The sequence below is a fragment of the Pseudonaja textilis genome, chromosome 1, assembly GCF_049901715.1.
Source record: "Pseudonaja textilis isolate UNSWEBS1 chromosome 1, rPseTex1.2, whole genome shotgun sequence".
Lineage (NCBI taxonomy): Eukaryota > Metazoa > Chordata > Lepidosauria > Squamata > Elapidae > Pseudonaja > Pseudonaja textilis.
The window spans coordinates 198,224,344-198,242,847 of NC_141990.1; the positions used below are offsets into that span (position 1 = coordinate 198,224,344).

General features: G+C 39.2%; 1 protein-coding gene across 3 annotated transcripts in view; it reads left to right on the top strand.

Moving 5' to 3' along the window:
• CACNB4 (calcium voltage-gated channel auxiliary subunit beta 4) overlaps window positions 1-7,352 on the top strand; it is a 126,844-nt gene extending 119,492 nt beyond the window's left edge. For 2 of the 3 annotated variants that reach the window (XM_087920213.1, XM_026697225.2), the window contains 3 exons: window positions 959-1,054; window positions 3,368-3,553; window positions 6,130-7,352. In XM_087920213.1, the coding sequence (XP_087776339.1) occupies window positions 959-1,054; window positions 3,368-3,553; window positions 6,130-6,390 (543 nt within the window). In that variant the 3' untranslated portion in view covers window positions 6,391-7,352. Of the gene's footprint in view, window positions 1-958; window positions 1,055-3,367; window positions 3,554-4,656; window positions 4,723-6,129 lie in introns of all 3 variants that reach the window. The other variant, XR_015740781.1, reaches the window with a different exon arrangement.
• The last annotated feature ends 11,152 nt before the right edge of the window (window positions 7,353-18,504 follow it).

Here is an 18,504-nt window from a genome sequence, read left to right on the forward strand (position 1 = left end):
TAATAAGTGAGTATAGCCTGGTTGACAAGTGAATCTGGCTTTGCTTGTCAGAAAAGGATCCCAGGACACAGAGCAGAGGTCATAACTATGAACCCGTTGCCAAGCATCTGAATGAATCACATGATCAAGAGCATATAGAAAAGAAAAACCACGAGTAATTATTAGGTTCTAGAGAAAGAATGCAAAGGACTTAGTAGCCCTTGAAAAACATTCTAACCAAATCATGAAAGGGCACAAGTGAGATACCTCTAAAAATAGAAATTTGAGAGGTACCTGGAATTTGACTGACTTATACTGACTTAATAATTAAGTGGAGAAAATATACCTTTGATTAGAAACCACCATGAATGATATTAAGGAAATATTCTGGTCTGTGGTGGAGAATGCTATGACATCAGATTATTTTTTTTCCAAAGAAGACTTTATTTTCCACTGTCTTGGTTTCTGGTCTTAAGTGTACTTTACTTACTCATTCAATTATTTGTTTTCCTTCAACTTTCAATGCAAACTCTTTTCCTTTGATGAAATACGTCTGAAATCATCCTGTTGATGCTTTTTTATTCTTCTCTGCCTTTTCTTTGATCCCATTCAATTATAGAGGTCAGATCATATGGATAAAATTATTTTACTTTGGTATTATCCAAAGCACCTGCTAGTGCTCTTAAGCTAAATGCTAATAAATACTAGTCCAGGCCTAGATAAGAGTTCAGCCAATGATATTTGTAGACACGATGTTTTAAGGGGGCCCAATCCCTTGGCGCAGGATTATCCTGGTCAAATACACAGGTCCAGAAATAATACTGAGAATTCTATCAGAGGAGGACAAACTTATGCAGAGAGCTACCACAAGCTTTTGAGTTTAGTAGGTGAAGCATAAAATGCAAAGTATCGTGTCACTAAAAAAAGAAGTTTGACAGACACGAAACAACCTCACTGTTACTTTGCATTGTCTTTTCAGGTTTTACAGCGGCTGATCAAGTCAAGAGGAAAGTCGCAGAGCAAACATTTAAATGTCCAGCTGGTTGCAGCCGATAAGCTTGCACAGTGTCCGCCCGTAAGTTCAGGACCATATTTTTAAAAACTTACGTAAACAATAAATATAGAGATAGCAGAATCTTTTGTATTAATGCAGTGCTGCTTTATTTCCCAATACATTTATTTTCAGGAGATGAGAGCTATAATGGACAGCTGATCAAATCCCAAATGTGTTCAAAAATAGGTCGCGAGTCTTGGCAAAGAAGCTCTCCTCTTTTCATCTACAGCCAAAAATCAGGGCCAGGGCCTATTGTGAGGTGTAGGACTATAGTAGCTACTGCACTTACTATTCTTTTCTTTAACAGCCCGCTACTTTTCTACCCACCTCCAAGCCTTACCCCCGAGTCACCCCTTTTGTCTTAGCTGCTCTTGCCTTCTGGGAGCTCTGCGTACATACGCACTGGGAATGGGCTCCCCTTGTTCCTCTGCCTCACTGCTGCCAGACTCCGGAGGCTCCGGAGTCAGCACACAACTCCCAGATGGTCCTGGCCCCATCTCTGTATTGGACGCCGGACCTTTGTCCGAGTCCTTCCCAGGCTGGTCTCCGTTCTTGCCCACGGTCAGATTCCACTGCTGTCTGCCCAGGCTGCCAGCGAACCACAACACGATGGATGTTCTAGTCACAATTGTTGAGATAAGTCAAGAATGGCTGTGTTTATTTATTGATGCATAGTTTCCTTTAACATACCAAATCCATTGAGAACATTGGTTTTTGAATCCATCTATACAGTACAGTATACACCAGATTTCTTTCTGTATATCTGGCAAGTTTGGGTATGTTTTTGAACAGAGGATATATTTTAATATTCAGCAAGGGTTTAACTTCATTAATTTACACTGTGTTGTAAACCTAGATTCTGAAGTAGAATATTAATAATTAAGAATCCTTTATCAGCTCCAAATCCTTATGAATGTTTCATAATGGCATTACATGCTGATGCTAAGATCGGCTCTTATTATGCAAATGCTGTAAGCATCAGCATTTATTACACAGAATGTCCTGATGTAGGAGCTGTGTAAAGAAAAAGTTTTTAAAAACAACATAACATTTTTATTACACTGTATTCTAAATGTCCTCATTCTTTTATTTGGCACAGTGTAAAAGATATTAGCTGTTATTCTGAAACAGCTATTACAAAACTTGTTTCCATTGCAAACATTTTTTTTCAGAATTCTAGTTGTTACTGGAAGATTAACTATTAATTTGGCTGTGTAAATTCTAACTGAAGTGCACACGGAAGACTTCTGTCTGAGAAATGTGACAGTATATCAAGGATAAAGTTATAGCAGTCTTCCATAATTTTGTAATCTCCACATGTTTGGAGACTACAAGCTTTCATAGTTTGCTGTTAGCAAAAGATTTGGGTCAGGAATTCTGGGAGTTGTAGTCCACACAGATATGGAGAACAAAAGAGGAGGAAAGCTGCATTAAACTTTAAGAATATAGGTGAATAAGAGGATAAAGTGTCTGGCATATGAGGTTAATCCACAGAAATTGGAAGAGTTTTCTGTGGATTGCATAACACAGATTTCATGGAATAATTTCTTGTTAGGTTTGAAACAGCCCTTCTGGGAGCAGAAGATATTTTATTCTTGAATCCAAGCATCTTTCTTTCACAGAAGAACATAACAGTTATTCTGACTGTTGCTTTAAGAAAGGATAGACAAGTGGCCTGCCACCCTGGACTTCCAAAGCCTCGAGATTGTGCTAGGAATAAGAACAGAAACCCCAGAACCCAAAAGGAGGGGAAAACAAAACTCTTTCTTACCTGCATTATTTGGGACCACAAGCTACCCAAATATAGGACCTACTAAAAACAGGAGGTCTCTCTTTCCTCTTTAAAGATCCTGAATCCTCAGATGTTACTCCAATAGATGAGAACTGAGTAAAAGGTGAATGGCACTAGAATCTGTTGCCTTATATCAACACTAGAAATGCACTTGACTATTATACCAGTAGCAATGGCACTTAGACTTATATACCGCTTCACAGTGCTTTTACAGCCCTCTCTAAGCAGTTTACAGAGTCAGTACTTCCAACAATCTGGGTCCTCATTTTACCCACCTCGGAAGGATGGAAGGCTGAGTCAATTTCTTTTTTCAGCAGTGACATCACTTTAAACAGTCACTGAAATGAGCAGTCGTTAAGTGAAGTTTGCCAGTATGAGGCTGCAGTGGGAAGTCTAGGGTTAGGTTTGGATTTAGTTAAGGTTAACCAACTTGCTGCATAAGTCTAACTCATATTTGAGATCAAGGGTTTTGCTTTAAGTCACCATTCCTAGTTTGTGTTTGATAATGACGCTCGTTAATATAATGCTTATTTTCTGAACAGGAAATGTTTGATGTTATTCTGGATGAAAACCAACTTGAAGATGCTTGTGAACACTTGGCAGAATACCTTGAGGCCTACTGGCGTGCTACACACACTACCAGTAGCACACCTATGACACCTTTGCTTGGAAGAAACCTAGGCTCCACTGCACTGTCCCCTTACCCTACTGCGATCTCTGGATTACAGGTATGAATCCATGAGTTTGTCATTGGTGGTGTGCACTTACGTATCCTGTATCGGGAGCCAAATGGCTCATAAGAAGACACCTGTACCAGCGTGCCTAGAGATTTAAACATGCCGTGGTTTTGTTGGTTTGTTTGTTTAATTTCTATAGCCACCCAACTGAATTAAGCGACTCTGCCCCATTTTCCTTTAAAGATGAGGTTACTTCCATTAATTGGTATAAAGCACTTGATAATTGAAAAAAATATGGGAATTCTCCTGCAGTTTATAATTCACAAGAGCCTCACAGTGTTTTTGAATGCATTCTGTGAGTTTGTTCCATTGGAATACAATTAGGGTGTAGGGTGAAAATATACCTGCCAGTGAACATCACTTAATTAATTCACTAGCAAGTATTAGCAACATACGATCAGATCAGGCAGGTGTGTAAATTCCTTTTGTATGATACTAGTTCCATTGTTTTTTGGGGGTGGGGGAGATATATTTCCAGATCTGTATGCAACTTGTAACACTATTTAGTGTCTCAATATAAAATGAATCTTGACTGGGTGTGTCTCTTGAAAAGTGATATAAATATTTAGTGATCAATCTACAACTCCTTCTATGTTATCATAATGCCACAGCCAACAGGTAATGCAGATATATGCATTGGATTAACTGATCTGATTAGCTACGAAAAATCAATCATAGCTAGTTTGGTTGATCTTTCATTCTGGAAGTTTTGTTCAGATACAAATAGAATATGAGTAACATTAAAACTGTTGTATGTAAATCAAAGGGGATGATGGAATATAACCAGTTCCTCTCCTTTTATCATGAAAAACCTGCCGCACGAGAAATTCTTAAAAAGATCAGCATGTCAAATACATTATGGTGTCACCAATTGTTGTTTCAAATAGATTGGTTTCAGTATTTTCTTCAGGTTGATCAACTCACAAAAGTTGTGTATTAATATGATGCTAATGCCCTGCCTCTAGTATAGTTTGCCTCATTTCTTCTTCGAGGTAACAGTTCAGAAAAATTGGTTCATCTGTTCTGATTTTTAAAAAATGATTAATAAAATATTATTCCAATTATAAAAAGATTCTGAACATTTTTTTCCACAGGGATAGCTCAAAAACGGCGGGCCTTTGACACTTCAAACGTGGCATGTAAATAGTCCTTAATCAGAAGTACGTGTTTTACTAAGTTGGGGGGAAATGTCTTATCAGTTCAAGTTGTCTATGTTTGTAAGTGCACAGAGAATGCACGAAGGCCAGTGTCGCTAAACAACTCAGCACAATGTGTGTGGCTTTTACTACGTGTTACACTTCCCATAGTCTGTATGTCAGTTGAAGAACTAAGCAAATCCTCCAAACTCAATCTATTCGTCAAAATGATGGTTTTTAATATACTCGTTCACTATCTAAGTGGTCTGTTTTTTTCTGTCACTACATGAATGCAGAAGAAGGCATTTAACTTTTGAATGTATGTGTAATATTTTAAGGCCAGGTTCTACACATAGCATTGTTTCTGCTTAGCAAGTGGTTGACTGTGCGAGCAACGGTTTGAGTTCTGTGGAAACATGCTTGTTTTTAATTGTGAAATTTTCATTTTCCATCTTGTTTGTGTTGGCCAGCTCCTTCTCTTGAACTTTGCTCCTAAGCAATGACAAATGAAATGGACAAAGCAAACTCACTTAGATGGCTTTAACACAATCCCCACTCTTGCCCCAGTTCCATTCACTGTTAATCTGTTTTCCCAAGGAATGAATTTTAGATCCTGGTCGGTTTACAAAGGCTGTTTCATACCATCTTATGAAGGCCTTGACCAAGGTTTTTTTTTTAGCTTGCAATCCAAATCGTACTAAACATGCCTACAGTGTCTGTAGCTTATCTGTGAGCTAGTACTAGCCATTGTAGTTACTCCAGATATTAGTAGATGGGAGACAAGATTGCTTTGCCTGTCTGTGTCACCTACTTAATTCTAGAATTATCGGCAAACAGAAAGAAAATAGCAGTGATATATTGCAGTATTAGCCCTCACACAAGGATTATACCTTTGACTTGAAGAACCTGGAGATAAGGAAGTTACTTCATAATCCACTACTGAGAAATGTAAATAAGAATTCATTCAGTATAGATAGAGCAAAAATTGTAGGTGAAGGTAAGTTAAGTAATACATAGCAGGAGTTGAGCAGTGGAATATTTCAGATCTTCTGTAAAGCACAGAATGAAAAGCAGATGAATTTAGAACATCAACAGAAGCCTATTTTAAGAGCTTGTTCAGGGTGGGCCTTATTTTGAAATTTTAAAAGATGGCTTTTACATTTTTCATCAGGGAGTATATCTGAGATCTGATTTTTCTTTTCTCATTGCCAAGTATTTTAAATTAAATCTAGGCACCACATTCTGCTGTTTTCTTACCTCAGCTTTTGAAAGCAGATGGCGAGCCTAAATATATTAAATAGCAGCCAATAATATCTTAAATGAACGATTTCAGGACAAACTTGCAACAAATTCAGAAGAGTGACACGAACTTGTGGCATCCAACCCCCCACCCCCCCATTTTTTAATGTTTGACTGCTTTGCTATTTATAGAGCCAACGTCTGAGGCATAGCAACCATTCTACCGAGAATTCTCCAATCGAACGGCGAAGTCTAATGACCTCAGATGAAAACTACCACAACGAAAGGGCTCGGAAGAGCAGGAACCGCTTGTCTTCCAGTTCCCAACACAGCCGAGATCACTACCCTCTGGTGGAAGAAGAGTACTCTGATTCGTATCAAGACTCATACAAACCTCAAAGAAACCGGGGGTCTCCTGGAGGATATAGCCATGATTCCCGACAGAGGCTTTGAATTGACGAACCTAGGGGCAAATGGTACTCATCGGTTGGCCACCTGCTGTTGTAACATAGCTAGGCCAAACAAAGCATCTTGATGCTTACAGGCTGCTGTCATTTCGTGCTCTAGAAGGGCAAAAAAGGATAGATCAATGTTTCTCAACCTCAGCAAATTTAACAATTTAAGGAAAGAATTCCAGGAGGTGAAGACCATTCATCTTAAAGTTGTTGAAGTAGAGAAACACTGAGATAGATAATGCCCTTTCCATTTAGAACGAAACGAGTTTGCTCAAACACTTAGATGTGTTTTCTTTCCCATGTAATGTTTCATTTCAAACTGTTATCTTTTCTCTCCATTAGATATAATTAGACACATCAATTTGTAACGTAGAATACCTGTTGAAGCGCACATATGATAATTTCCTGTCATGGAAATTCCAAATGACCAGTTCCAGTTGGAACCAATTTATAAACCAATTCCTGTTGGAATTTGGGTGAAATTGACTGGAAAGTCAACCTGAGCATGTTGCAGTCAGTGAAAAAAAAAGTTAAATAAAATGAAGAGAAAGTAAATTACAAAATCATTATAAGCAAAAAAAAAAAAATTAAAAAAAATCTCTAGTACTTGTTTACTGGAAGGTGAATTTATATATAGCTATAGATATGGTTAGAATAAATAATATTAATGTATTTATTTCAGACTACCAAATGTAAACACTCAACTGTGCCAAAAATAATGAATGAATGGAAAAGCTCAAATCCTTTCCACTTTAAACATTAGTGGATTTTTTTTTCTCCCACGCTTATATATTGCAGCAAACCTGTATCGCATTGATATTTTTTGCATTTGCTAGATCATATGAAACTATTTCAGCAACTTGAAATAAACTAGAGGTGAAGACAGGCATGTTTTAAAAAACGTGGTGGAAATGAATGTACGTTCTGTAGCACAGATGAAATGGAGTTTCACTCCCTGAACCTGAAGGTGTGAAGAGTGCTCTTGGTGTGTACATCTTTGTACATGAAGGTCTTCTGCATGTTCCAAGTCTATGATGGCACACCCAGGGTGTTTAAAAGATATACCCATAGTTTCTCTTAGGTATATGAGAACTAGCTTGTTCCATGTTCCTTGAACCTTAGCACTGAAGATGGGATTAGAGGTTTTGGCTTTGCCCCAACAAGGAAAGTCCGGTTCAGCTACGGTAGATGATTTGCAGAAGGATGAAAACAACCACTACTCTTTCGGGGCTGGTAATGCTAAGCCTTAATGAAGAATCCGTATTAGGCACAAGGCATCCAGAATCTGTATTAGGCATCCATCTAGTGTCCTGGTTTGTCCAAAAAAGAAATATTGACCTTGCAAAGAGTTAAAAAGAAGTGCTTATATTTGGGTTTTATCCTGTGCATTAAGCGTATTAAAAGTTGAATGTGTCTCACAGGAAAAGATTAATGTGACATTGTTCACACTGCTTTAATAGTCAAGAAAAAGATTTCATTCAGCCAAAACACTAGAGGAGCAGTATTATGATAAGGCAACCCCAAAGTCTTATTTGGCATGCGAATTCTGAACCATGATGGCCTGTTCTCTTTATCGTGTCATAGAATGAGGTGTACTATTTTCCTAGTCTGAAAGTTATATCCACCAAACATCCTTAATCTTTTCCATCAAAAGTAATATACCGTGATAATTATGCTAAGTTGGCCTTCCACTTGGATCTTGATCTCAAATGTGCTGCAGTCCTTATTTGGACTTCCTGCTTCTTCCTTCCTTCCTGGAGTGAAAAAGCAGCCCTGAGCACATGCAGCCCATTGTACGTATAGGGGAATGTCTTCATTGAAAAGGATGGGAAAACTGGCATGCCAGAACTTTATAAATGCATCATCAAGAAGATGTTTTGGAGCTCTTTGGTCAGTAAGGGACTGTCAGGTTTAGAAATGTCAGAAAACGTTGCATCACATACACTTCACATCTCAGATTGTTCTCAGAGTGGCAAGCTTGGTGTTTATTTTCCACAATAAGCTGCTAATTACAAAATGATAGTAAGGAATACACACAGAGAGAGAAACTTCTGACCAATATATTCAGTACAAGATTCTAGCACTCATATTTCTGCATAAGAATGGCTGTTTGAGGAATAGGTGTTGAAAAAAGTAGGTGAGATTCGTGTTCAAGTATTAGAAAAGAGAGCAGAAAATTATAAAAAATTTCTAAAATTTTAATATCTAAAATTATAAAAAGTAGAGTTTGATACAAGGAAAAAGTGCACAAATATTAAGAAGGGCTATACCAATAATGTGAAATGAACTAAGGTTACATTAGTTTGACAAAGATAAAATAATATTCATGTAACTGATATACCTGATCGCTAGAATACAGCAAATGAAAGAATTGGATAGGACATTTCTGTACCTTTTCTCACTAAGCTATGATAAGATATGTTCAGATAGTTAAAGAACTGAAGCATGAATAGAGTGGTATTTATATATTTTTTTTCCTCCAAATGAGAAGTGCACACTACTCACCAGAAATACTTCAAATACATACACATTATAAGGCACTCAGGTAACTGGAACAGAAATATTCATATTTAATTATCAAAGCATAGGGCATGGGGTTTAATCACATATCAGAGGCCTTCGTTTTAGCACAGAGAATGCCAAATCATACATGATGTTAATTGTCTTTAAGGCTCTTTGGAACTCTTCAAACATGAGGAAATTGCAAAATGTCGTACACATTTTCCCATTGCATGCTGCTGGATACTTGCAAAGTAGACATTTTTGTATTTGACCATCAAATCTCAGGTCATGAATGTTACCTCATAACGGAGACCAGTACTCCAGCACAAACCTGCTTATAGACAGTCAATGGGATGTGGAGCTGCAGTACCCTTTAGTTGTTTGGAATTAAGAGGGAAAAGGACTGTCAGATTTAAAACCAGCAAGGAAGACGTATCCAAGTTGGCCAGACGAAAGATTCATTTCCTACCATAATATTACGAGCTCTCTAAGAATGAATGCAAAATTGTAGAATCACCTCTGTAATTGGCTGCTGCTGATTGTGTAATCTGGGCAGAATATTTGACGGCGCCGTTGGTATCATTCTGGAGCCTTCTTGGTGAGCAGGGTATCTTCTGAGCACTTGCACTTTAATGTATGCCCCAAACTTACATATTATTGGAAATATTTCCTATACAGGTAGTCCTTGACTTACAACCACAACAGAGCCCCAAATTTCTGTTGCTAAGCAAAGCAGTTGTTAAGTTTTTTTTCCAATTATGACCTTTTTGTCACAGTTGTTAAGCGAATTGCTGCAGTTGGTAAGTGAATCATATGGTTATTAAGTGAATCTGGCTTCCCACAATGACTTTGCTTGCAGGAAGCCAGCTGGGAAGGTTACACATAGTAATCACATGGCCCCAGGACAGTACAAGGGTCATAAATATATGCCAGTATTTGAATGCCTGAATTTTGATTATTTGACCATGGGGATATTGCAATGGTTATAAGTGTGAAAACCTGTCATAAGTCACTTTTTTCACTTCTGTTGTAATTTCAAGCAGTTACTAAAACAAATGGCTGTAAATAGAGGACTACCTATAGTGTTGTATTTGAAATCAGCCATTTGAAGATCAGAGTTTTATCAGGAAAAACCTGATTCCTTAAATGTATTTAGAGTTGTATTTTTTTATTTAGGGAAATTATATTTTATGACCGTTTTAGGCTGTTACGTAATAGATAGTCTTCTAATTCAGCTTGCGTTGTGTACTGGTCCTGTCTCCAGCGTAGCATTTTATTGGATGGGGAGAATTTTGATGATGAGTTCTTTGATTTGTAACTTTCATGTTCTCCCACTTCTTCGTAATTCTTAAGACACTTTGTTAGGGTAGCCCTTAGTTGCAAAAATTCAGAGAACCACTAGATGACAGGGAAGAAATTGGCTGCTATCTGACGTTTCTCTGGATTTTTTTTCAGCCCCAAAATTGTAACTAAGGAGAAAAAGTGTTTTCCTTAGCAACTTTAGAAGGTGTCCATTTGGAAGTAGCCTGCAGAACAAGAAGAAGGCAAGCCTTAAAGAAGATACTCTAAATAAGAATGGGAGGAACCTCCTTTACAGGGTGGGCAACTGTGGCCTCTTTACGACCTGTGGAGGTAGAATTCCCAAGCCAGCATAGAATGCTGAGAGTTGAAGTCCCCAGATCATGAAGAGGACATAGTTGCCCAGATTAATATATGAAGCCTGGCTTTTAATTGACGAGATAACGCCTCTGTTCTTCTTTTAGAGAAGTGTTGCTGGTAATGTCCATTTTAAAAAGGCAATTGAAGCAACAGCTGTAGGCCATTTCTCCAGTCGCAATTTATGGCACTTCATAACTTCACCTAGCCATTGCTGAACTGATGTATAACTATTTGCTTTACTATTATTTTGACACACTCGTGGTAGGGTGAATTTTGAAGGTGTTATAAATCTCTTCTGGGGAAATATTCCTAGACACAATTTACTGGGAAGAGTGAAGATTAAGAAAGAAAGGCATAGATAGGATGGTACTGAATTTACACTTTTTACTAGGCCGGTTGGGGGGCATATAGTTACAATTTTTAGAAAGAAAATTTGGGAAATAAAGGAGCTTGGGAAAGAGCAGAGTTGTTATTTAGTCACTGTTGGTATTGTAAACCCAATTCAATACGTGTATTTAAAATTTGTGTTACCACATTTTTAATTCGCTTTTGTAAATAATGGGCTGGCTGGGCAGGTTTTTTGTTTTCCCTTGCAACAACTCCCCCCCCCCCCTTTACAACCACTTGTTCATTGAATGTAGGGATTTACGACCCATGCCTAAAGTTATAGTCATTGCAGCACCTGTGTGGTCACACGATCAAAATTCAGGTGCTTGGCAGCCTGCCCACATCACCACAAGGGCGCCGCAAATTGCCCCACCCCCCTGTTTCCTGGCCTTTTGGCTTCCTGCTGCCTTGCCTCCCAGCTTGTCTTTGCTGCTGCCTTGTTCCCACTGCGGAGGAGGCATGTCTGGTCTGGGGCTGGGCCAGCCTGAAGCTGACTCTGTTCTGTAAAAAAGGAAGAAGAAAAAAAAAAGGCCAAAAGCAGTCAGGATTTCTCTTTTTCACAAGGTGAAACCAGCCCCAGCGTGGCCCAGGAAACAGGCCAGGCAGCGCCATTAGCAGTAGAAGCAAGAAGACAGTAAAGAGCCGTGGTGGCGCAGTGGTTAGAATGCAGTATTGCAGGCTAACTCTGCCGACTGCCAGCAGCTCCATCCTGACCGGCTCAAGGCTGACTCAGCCTTCCATCCTTTCAAGGTCAGTAAATGAGGGCCCAGATTGTTGAGGGCCAATAGGGTGACTCTGCTTAGAGCGGGCTGTAAAGCACTATGAAATGATATATCGGCATATGTCTTAAGTGCTGTTACCTGGGGGGCAGGGCAGCAGTAGCCTCGGAGTGCAGGTAATAAGGGTGACTGGAATTGGCTTCCTGGAACATGGTAAGCAGCCCGGAGCCAGACAGCTTGGGGGCTGCTTGCCCATCTCTCAAGGCAGGGTGCAGGTCAGCCAAAAGGACAGTGATGGGGAGGGGATGAGATGGGCAAATCAGGGAATTGGAGGCAGTTCCTTACTTATTGAGGCTGGAGACCGGGACAACCCTTGAATGGAGTGAATTGGGCCGGGTGCTCAGCTAATGACCAATAAAATTTGCTTAACAATAGCAGTGGAGTTTCCTGGGATTGCAGTTGCTAAGCGATGCAGTCACGCAACATCTTGCTTTACGACCGCATTGCTTAGCAATTGAAATTCAGGTCCCAACTGTTGGTGTAAGCTGAGGACTATCTGTACCTACTCTTAAGTTCAGAAAAATAAAACCTATATAGCTGAAGTGGTTTTGTTAAGGTAGCAAAGATGAGTAACTGCATTTACAGCAAGGAGAAATAAATTGGAGCACCTTGGGGAGAGTGTTTGACCCTTTGAATTGAAAGGTAAGAAGATATTTTGGCACAACTGGGGATGTTCAGGTAGCACCTCCCTACAGCGGTAGCAATTTTTCCTGGGGTACACAGTCACCTTCTGCCTCAGTATCCCAAGAAAAAGCACATTTACCTTCAAGAGTTGCAAATGGGCTACATGACCGCAGTGCTTCCCCACCCTTGGAAAGACAGGATTGCCTTTGAGTTGGAAGCACTATAAGAGTTCTAGAAAGCCACTTTGGTGAAGTGGTGAAAGCACCTGGCTAAAAACTGGTAGATGGTGGATTCTAGTTCCATCTAAGGCACAGAGTCCCTTGGATGACCTTGGGCTAATCACTCTAATGATGCAATGATGAACCACTTCCAAAAAAACATGTCAACAAAACTTGTCTAGGCAGTTGCCAGGAGGCAAAAGATGACTCAAAGGCATGCAAGTATGCACATGCAAGCACACATATAACACACACACACACACACACAAAACTCCTTAATAAGTCTAAACCAGAAAGTATCAAAGAAGTCCTCTTTGCAGACTGTCAACAAAGGAAATATGCACTACAGGGTAAATGTTTGGGTGGATTATGAATTAGACTAGACATATTTCCAGAAAGAAACTCACAACCAGTTGTACAATGGGTCAGAAACAGAGGCAGGCCATCTTTTTATATATATATATATGTGTGTGTGTGTGTGTGTGTGTGTGTGTGTGTACACATATATATTTTAAAAGATGGCCTGCCTCTGTTTCTGACCCATTGTACAACTGGTTGTGAGTTTCTTATATATGTGAAGTTAATGTTACTGCTTGTGCGCTATTTGCCAATTTGCCCTGGCAAAGCAATGCTTTTTTTCCCAGAGGAGAAGGCCCAAGCACATAAAATGAATAAAAAATAAACAGAGGAAGGAAAGTTTTTTAGTTTCCATGGAAACAGACTGGAAAGCAGTATCTCTATTTTCCCTGTATCACTGCCCTCTATTGCTTCTTCCTCAATTTCCTTAATCCTTAAAACTAAATTAGTGGTCTTTTAGTTATTCTCTATTTGTAGTTTGGGAGTCTGAACTCGGAAAGCTAAACAGAGTTGGACTTGGCTAGTATTTGGATAGGAGACCATTAGGAGATAACAAGGCTGAGGACCAAACTGAATTTACTTTAAAATCCAGAAAAAAGGCAGTGGCAAACCACATCTGTATTGCTGCTCATCTATGAAATTACCAGGAATTGAGCTGGATTCAAATTATCTTTATGTATATTACCCTTAATGTAATTGTAAAATTGTTCAGTCTGACGGTACTCTCTGTGAAGTCTCTATTGTTAAAATCGTGTTATGGCATTAAAGTAAGGGTTGCTGCTGTTGTCCATGGAATGGGAGTAACGATAAACAGCACCTGCACATCAGAAACTCTGCACAGCACCCCAGCATAAACGCAAACTCCTTTATTGCAATTGATGATTACATTTTTAAGACAGAGAACTTTTTCAACCATGGTTTAGCCTTCTTTTAGTGTCAAAATTAACCTATGAAAAGTAGACTATCATCTCCTGTGGATAGGAGAGTTGTGCAAGGCTTTGGATTCAACCGGGAAGACATGCTTTGAACATGTGGGAGCATGAATGCAGGCAGCATCTCTGACTGATTCATTAATTCAACTGCATCTTTTTCTCAAACTGTGGCTGCTCTAGGGAAGATACAAATGCTTTATCAAATTACCAGAGCTGCGTTCATATTTGTATGCATTCCACACAAATAAAAAGAATTGCACAGTTCTTAACAGATACATTTTCCAAGCTATCTTATTTAAGTGCAAGTAACTTTTATTTCTTTGTCTAGGTTTTTCTGTTTCCCTCCCTCCCCTCTCCCTTCTGAATAATTCCTTGACAAAAGACAGTTGGCATAGAATTTCTCTGGAGGTTCAATGCAATCCAAAGATGCTGGTTCAGTGGTTATGTAAGGCTGCAAATAGAATTATTTCAAAAATCATCTTAATTTGTATTCAAAATAGGTAAATATATTTGAAAACTTAAATGGGGAAAGAGTTGAAGAACATGAAGAGTTTTGCAGACTGGCAGCTTTTGGTCATCCCGATTGTATCGGGAGTCACAGTTAGTTAATAGCATAGCAATATCAATCTTTGCTGGATCATTTCACAATTCCAACAAAGTTTCCAACTTTGTGCAGTGATACTCCCAGGCGAAATAGGATATAAAGATAATGTGCCTCCTTTTTATTCTGTAATCAAAACATCATTTCTTAGTAATGTTATACCTCTGAGACCGTAATGGTGATGAGGATGACTGATTAAAGGCCATTCACAGATCTGTAAAAAGCTCTCCAAGCTAATGGCTGCCATCAGTACTCCTAAATTTGCTTAAGTGGGTTTCTCATTATAATTACAATACTTCCCATGGACATCACTGCAGTGAATAGTGAATTTGGCTAATGAATTGCTGTTGAAGTTCTGCTTGCTAGCGTGTCAGTCGCACTTTTTTACTTACAGGGGTGTCAAACTGACAGCCTGTGGGCCGGATGCGTCACACACAGGCCACACCCACCCCAGCTCCGCAAAAGGAAAAACCATTGTGAAAATGTCACGTGACAACAACATAAATGCTATGAGTTTGACACCCGTGATTTAGTATTTTATACTACAATCCAGTTGAGCCTTTTCTTCAATGTGTACCCCTTTAAAGTACCTTTTGTGGCCACGGAGCCCCAAGACTTAAGATTTAGATCATAATATTTCTTCAAGCCTTTGCGGATACCACCCCCACCCCCTGTGATGACATTGTCCCACCCCATGGTCTACAGACCTCAGTTTGTGAACCACTGCAGTAGAGCATTTTAGAATACATTTAATGTCTTGATTACATACTGCATATACATGGGCATGAAAAAGGAGGCATGGGGGCGGGGCGCTGTGGGAAATTCTCACAAATTTTAGCAAATTTAGGACCTCATTAAATTGCCACAAATTCTTTGAAATCAATCGATCTGGTTGATTGCTATTTTTGTTTTCCAGCAGCATTATGACTGGACTATTGAATTGCTTGAAGAGATTTGTATTGTTAGTTTTGCAATGGTGCTTGACATACTAAAGGCATTTAGTATTTCAGAAGAAAAAAATAATTAATTTTGTAAGATTTTGTTCCACCCAAGCTGTTGACAATCTAATGCAGGGGTGTCAAACTCAAGGCTGGACCCGGCCTGCGGGGTACTTAGATCTGGCCCTTGGGACCGCCCTAGAAACAGCAAAGGACCGGCCTGTGGTGCCCCTGCCAGCAAAAACAGAGCTTGGGAGGACCCTTCGTGGCCCTCCCAAACTCAGTTTTCACTGGCAGAGAGCTGCAGGACGTGGGTGCAGACAAAAACGGAGCTCGGGAGTCTGTTTTCCCTGGCAGAATGCTCAGACCATCACAGGCGCCCCCGACACGAGTGATGTCAAGCTGGTCACGCTCACCCCATCCCTCCCCGCCCTCCTGAGGTCAAACACAACCCTGATGCGGCCCTCAATGAAATCGAGTTTGACACTCCTGATCTAATGAAACACACTAAGGAAATAATTCACTAAATGACATTATTATCTTATGGTAGAAAATTACTTTTGCATACTCATTTTTTTTAAAATAAGTGCTAATATAATACCTTCCAGATGTGTTGGATATACAATTCTTAGGACACTTACATAGTATTGTCATCAAGTAAACTGGGAATTCTGTACTAACACATCTGGATACCACCATGTTGGGTGAAGATTTATTGATGGAGTCTCCTCTTGTTTGTTATGGAACAATAAGTTATTTCGTGCCGTCTTTAAATTTATTTGCTGGTACCTGCAACTCTGGGAATGCCTATACAAGTAATAATCACACACAAAAGTTAGCATTGTGTTCTTTATTTGTATTCCTAGCAAGGAAAACATGAAAAATAGAAAGTTTATCTTAGAGTCCATCTAGACTATAATTTAGGTAGTCCTTGATTTACAATCACAACTGAGCCCAAAATTAATGTTGTTAAGTGAAACATTGGTTTAGTGAATTTTGCCCCATGTTGTGACATTTTTTGCCACAGTTGTTGAGTGAATCACTGCAGTTGTTCAGTTAGTCACTCAGTTGTTAAGTGAATCTGGCTTCCCCATTGACTTTGCTTGCCAGAAAGTTGCAAAAGCTGATCTCATGACCTTGGGACACAGCAACCGTCATAAACATGATCCAGTTGCCAAGTGTCTTAAATTTTGATCATGTGACCATGGGGATGCTTCAAAGGTTGAAACTGTGAAAAATGTTCCTAAGTCACTTTATTTGCGGTTGTAACCTTGAACGGTCACTAAATGAACTGTTGTAAACCGAGGACCATCTGTAGGTATAGGAGATCCCACTCAGTTCCTTGATCAGGCTTTTTATTTAAGTCAAGAAGTTCTCGATTTTTGTCCTCTGTATGAGCAGAGAACCGGTTTGAAATATGGCCAAGGGAGAGAAGTTAGAGCCCTCAAGATATTGCTGAACAGCAATTGTCCACACTCCCAGTCAGTGGGGAAGACTGCTGGAAATTGTACCCCATAGAGGTGTATAGGCCTTTCCTGAATGGCTTGGTGCTTCCAAACAATCTTTCTGTATTCAAATGTTTTTCCATGTTTGACTAACCAGAGCCCAGAATATAACAGGTAACAAATTTTCAATTAAATAAATGCCTTTTCTTCTCTTCTTTGAACATTGAGGGAAGGAGGGGGGTGGGTAAATAGAGTATTACTGTGCTTATTCAACCTATTTAAACTATTAAAATGTATGTTCGGTTTTCAGCAGTGTTGTTGTTTGATCTCTGATTTTCTGTGAACTTAATGAAGAATTGAAAAAGACTGTGACTGCAATTCTGTGTAAACTACCTATTGATCCTAAGGGTAGTTTCCATGCAGATTTACATAAGATTCAATATAGGAATGATTTTGCAGTTGTAATGTAAATGCTTATTTAAAAAGTGTTACTCTGCCTCGTATGCAGATCGGGTCCCTGAAATATTAGGTACAGTATACAGATATTTCAGAATATTTCAGAAAGTGTGTCTCTGGGTGTGTCAATTTTAAGACAGTTGAGGGTTGTTTATAATTTACTTTCTGGGAGGAAAGAAATCTGTTCTGAGATGATTAGGATGCATCTTTATACAAAGCTTTCGAAAGCAGGCAGAAGTGCATCAGCAACACTTTTGATCCTAGCAAAATATTTCCCCTAGCTGGGATGTTGCACAAATAACTGAGTAGCAGAAAGATATCTCCCTTGGATTATTTCCCTTTGCCTTGATTGTTTTGCCAAGTTGTATTTTCAAGATTTGATTGTTAGAGGTTATTTTTGCAATCTGTGTAACTGAACAAAATTGATCATGGCATGTGCACCTAAACACTGAATAACCTTTTAGATCCATGTTGCTTATTAAAATAAACTCTATAGCAAAGCCTCCTATGCACAACTGATCCATAACCATTCACTAAAACTGCTTTTGAACTTATTTTGGAATGTGCTTTGAGATCCATAATACAAGGTAACTCTCGGATATTCTGAAGTTCAAGGGAGTTTCACCCGGAATTATTCTACTTGGTAGAGTTGGTTTGGTCTCGTGGTTTAGTCACTAGGCTAGAAACTGGGCGATCGTGAGTTGTAGTCCTGCCTTAGCCTGAAAGGCCTCTGGGAAACTTTGGGCCAGTCACTCTCTCTCAACTCCCCTCACCTCACAGGGTTGTTGTTGTGGGGAAAATAAGATGAGGAAGATATGTTGGATATGTTCATCGCCTTGGGTTATTTGTAAAAAAATGAAGGCAGGATACAAATAAATAAACTTAATAGGACTTTTGCTTTGGAAGTGATTATGTGCTATCTACCTATTATAAAGGCATATTATAATTGGTGGGGGGGAATGTTCGTTTTTTTGGCTTTCTGGTTTACCTCAGTGAAACTCTTTTACATCAGGTAGGCTAAAGAGATGTATAAAAATGTGCAATGCATAGCATTAAGGACATCTAATATATCCATCGTTCTCTTCTGTTCTATTTTTTCTGGGGTCTCCCTATCTTTTAGGGCCGACCCCATCTGTTTATTTCTCCTTATTTGGGGGGTGGGGAGGCGATCTATTGCATTTTGGGAATGAGAAACTATAACAACAATGAAAAAG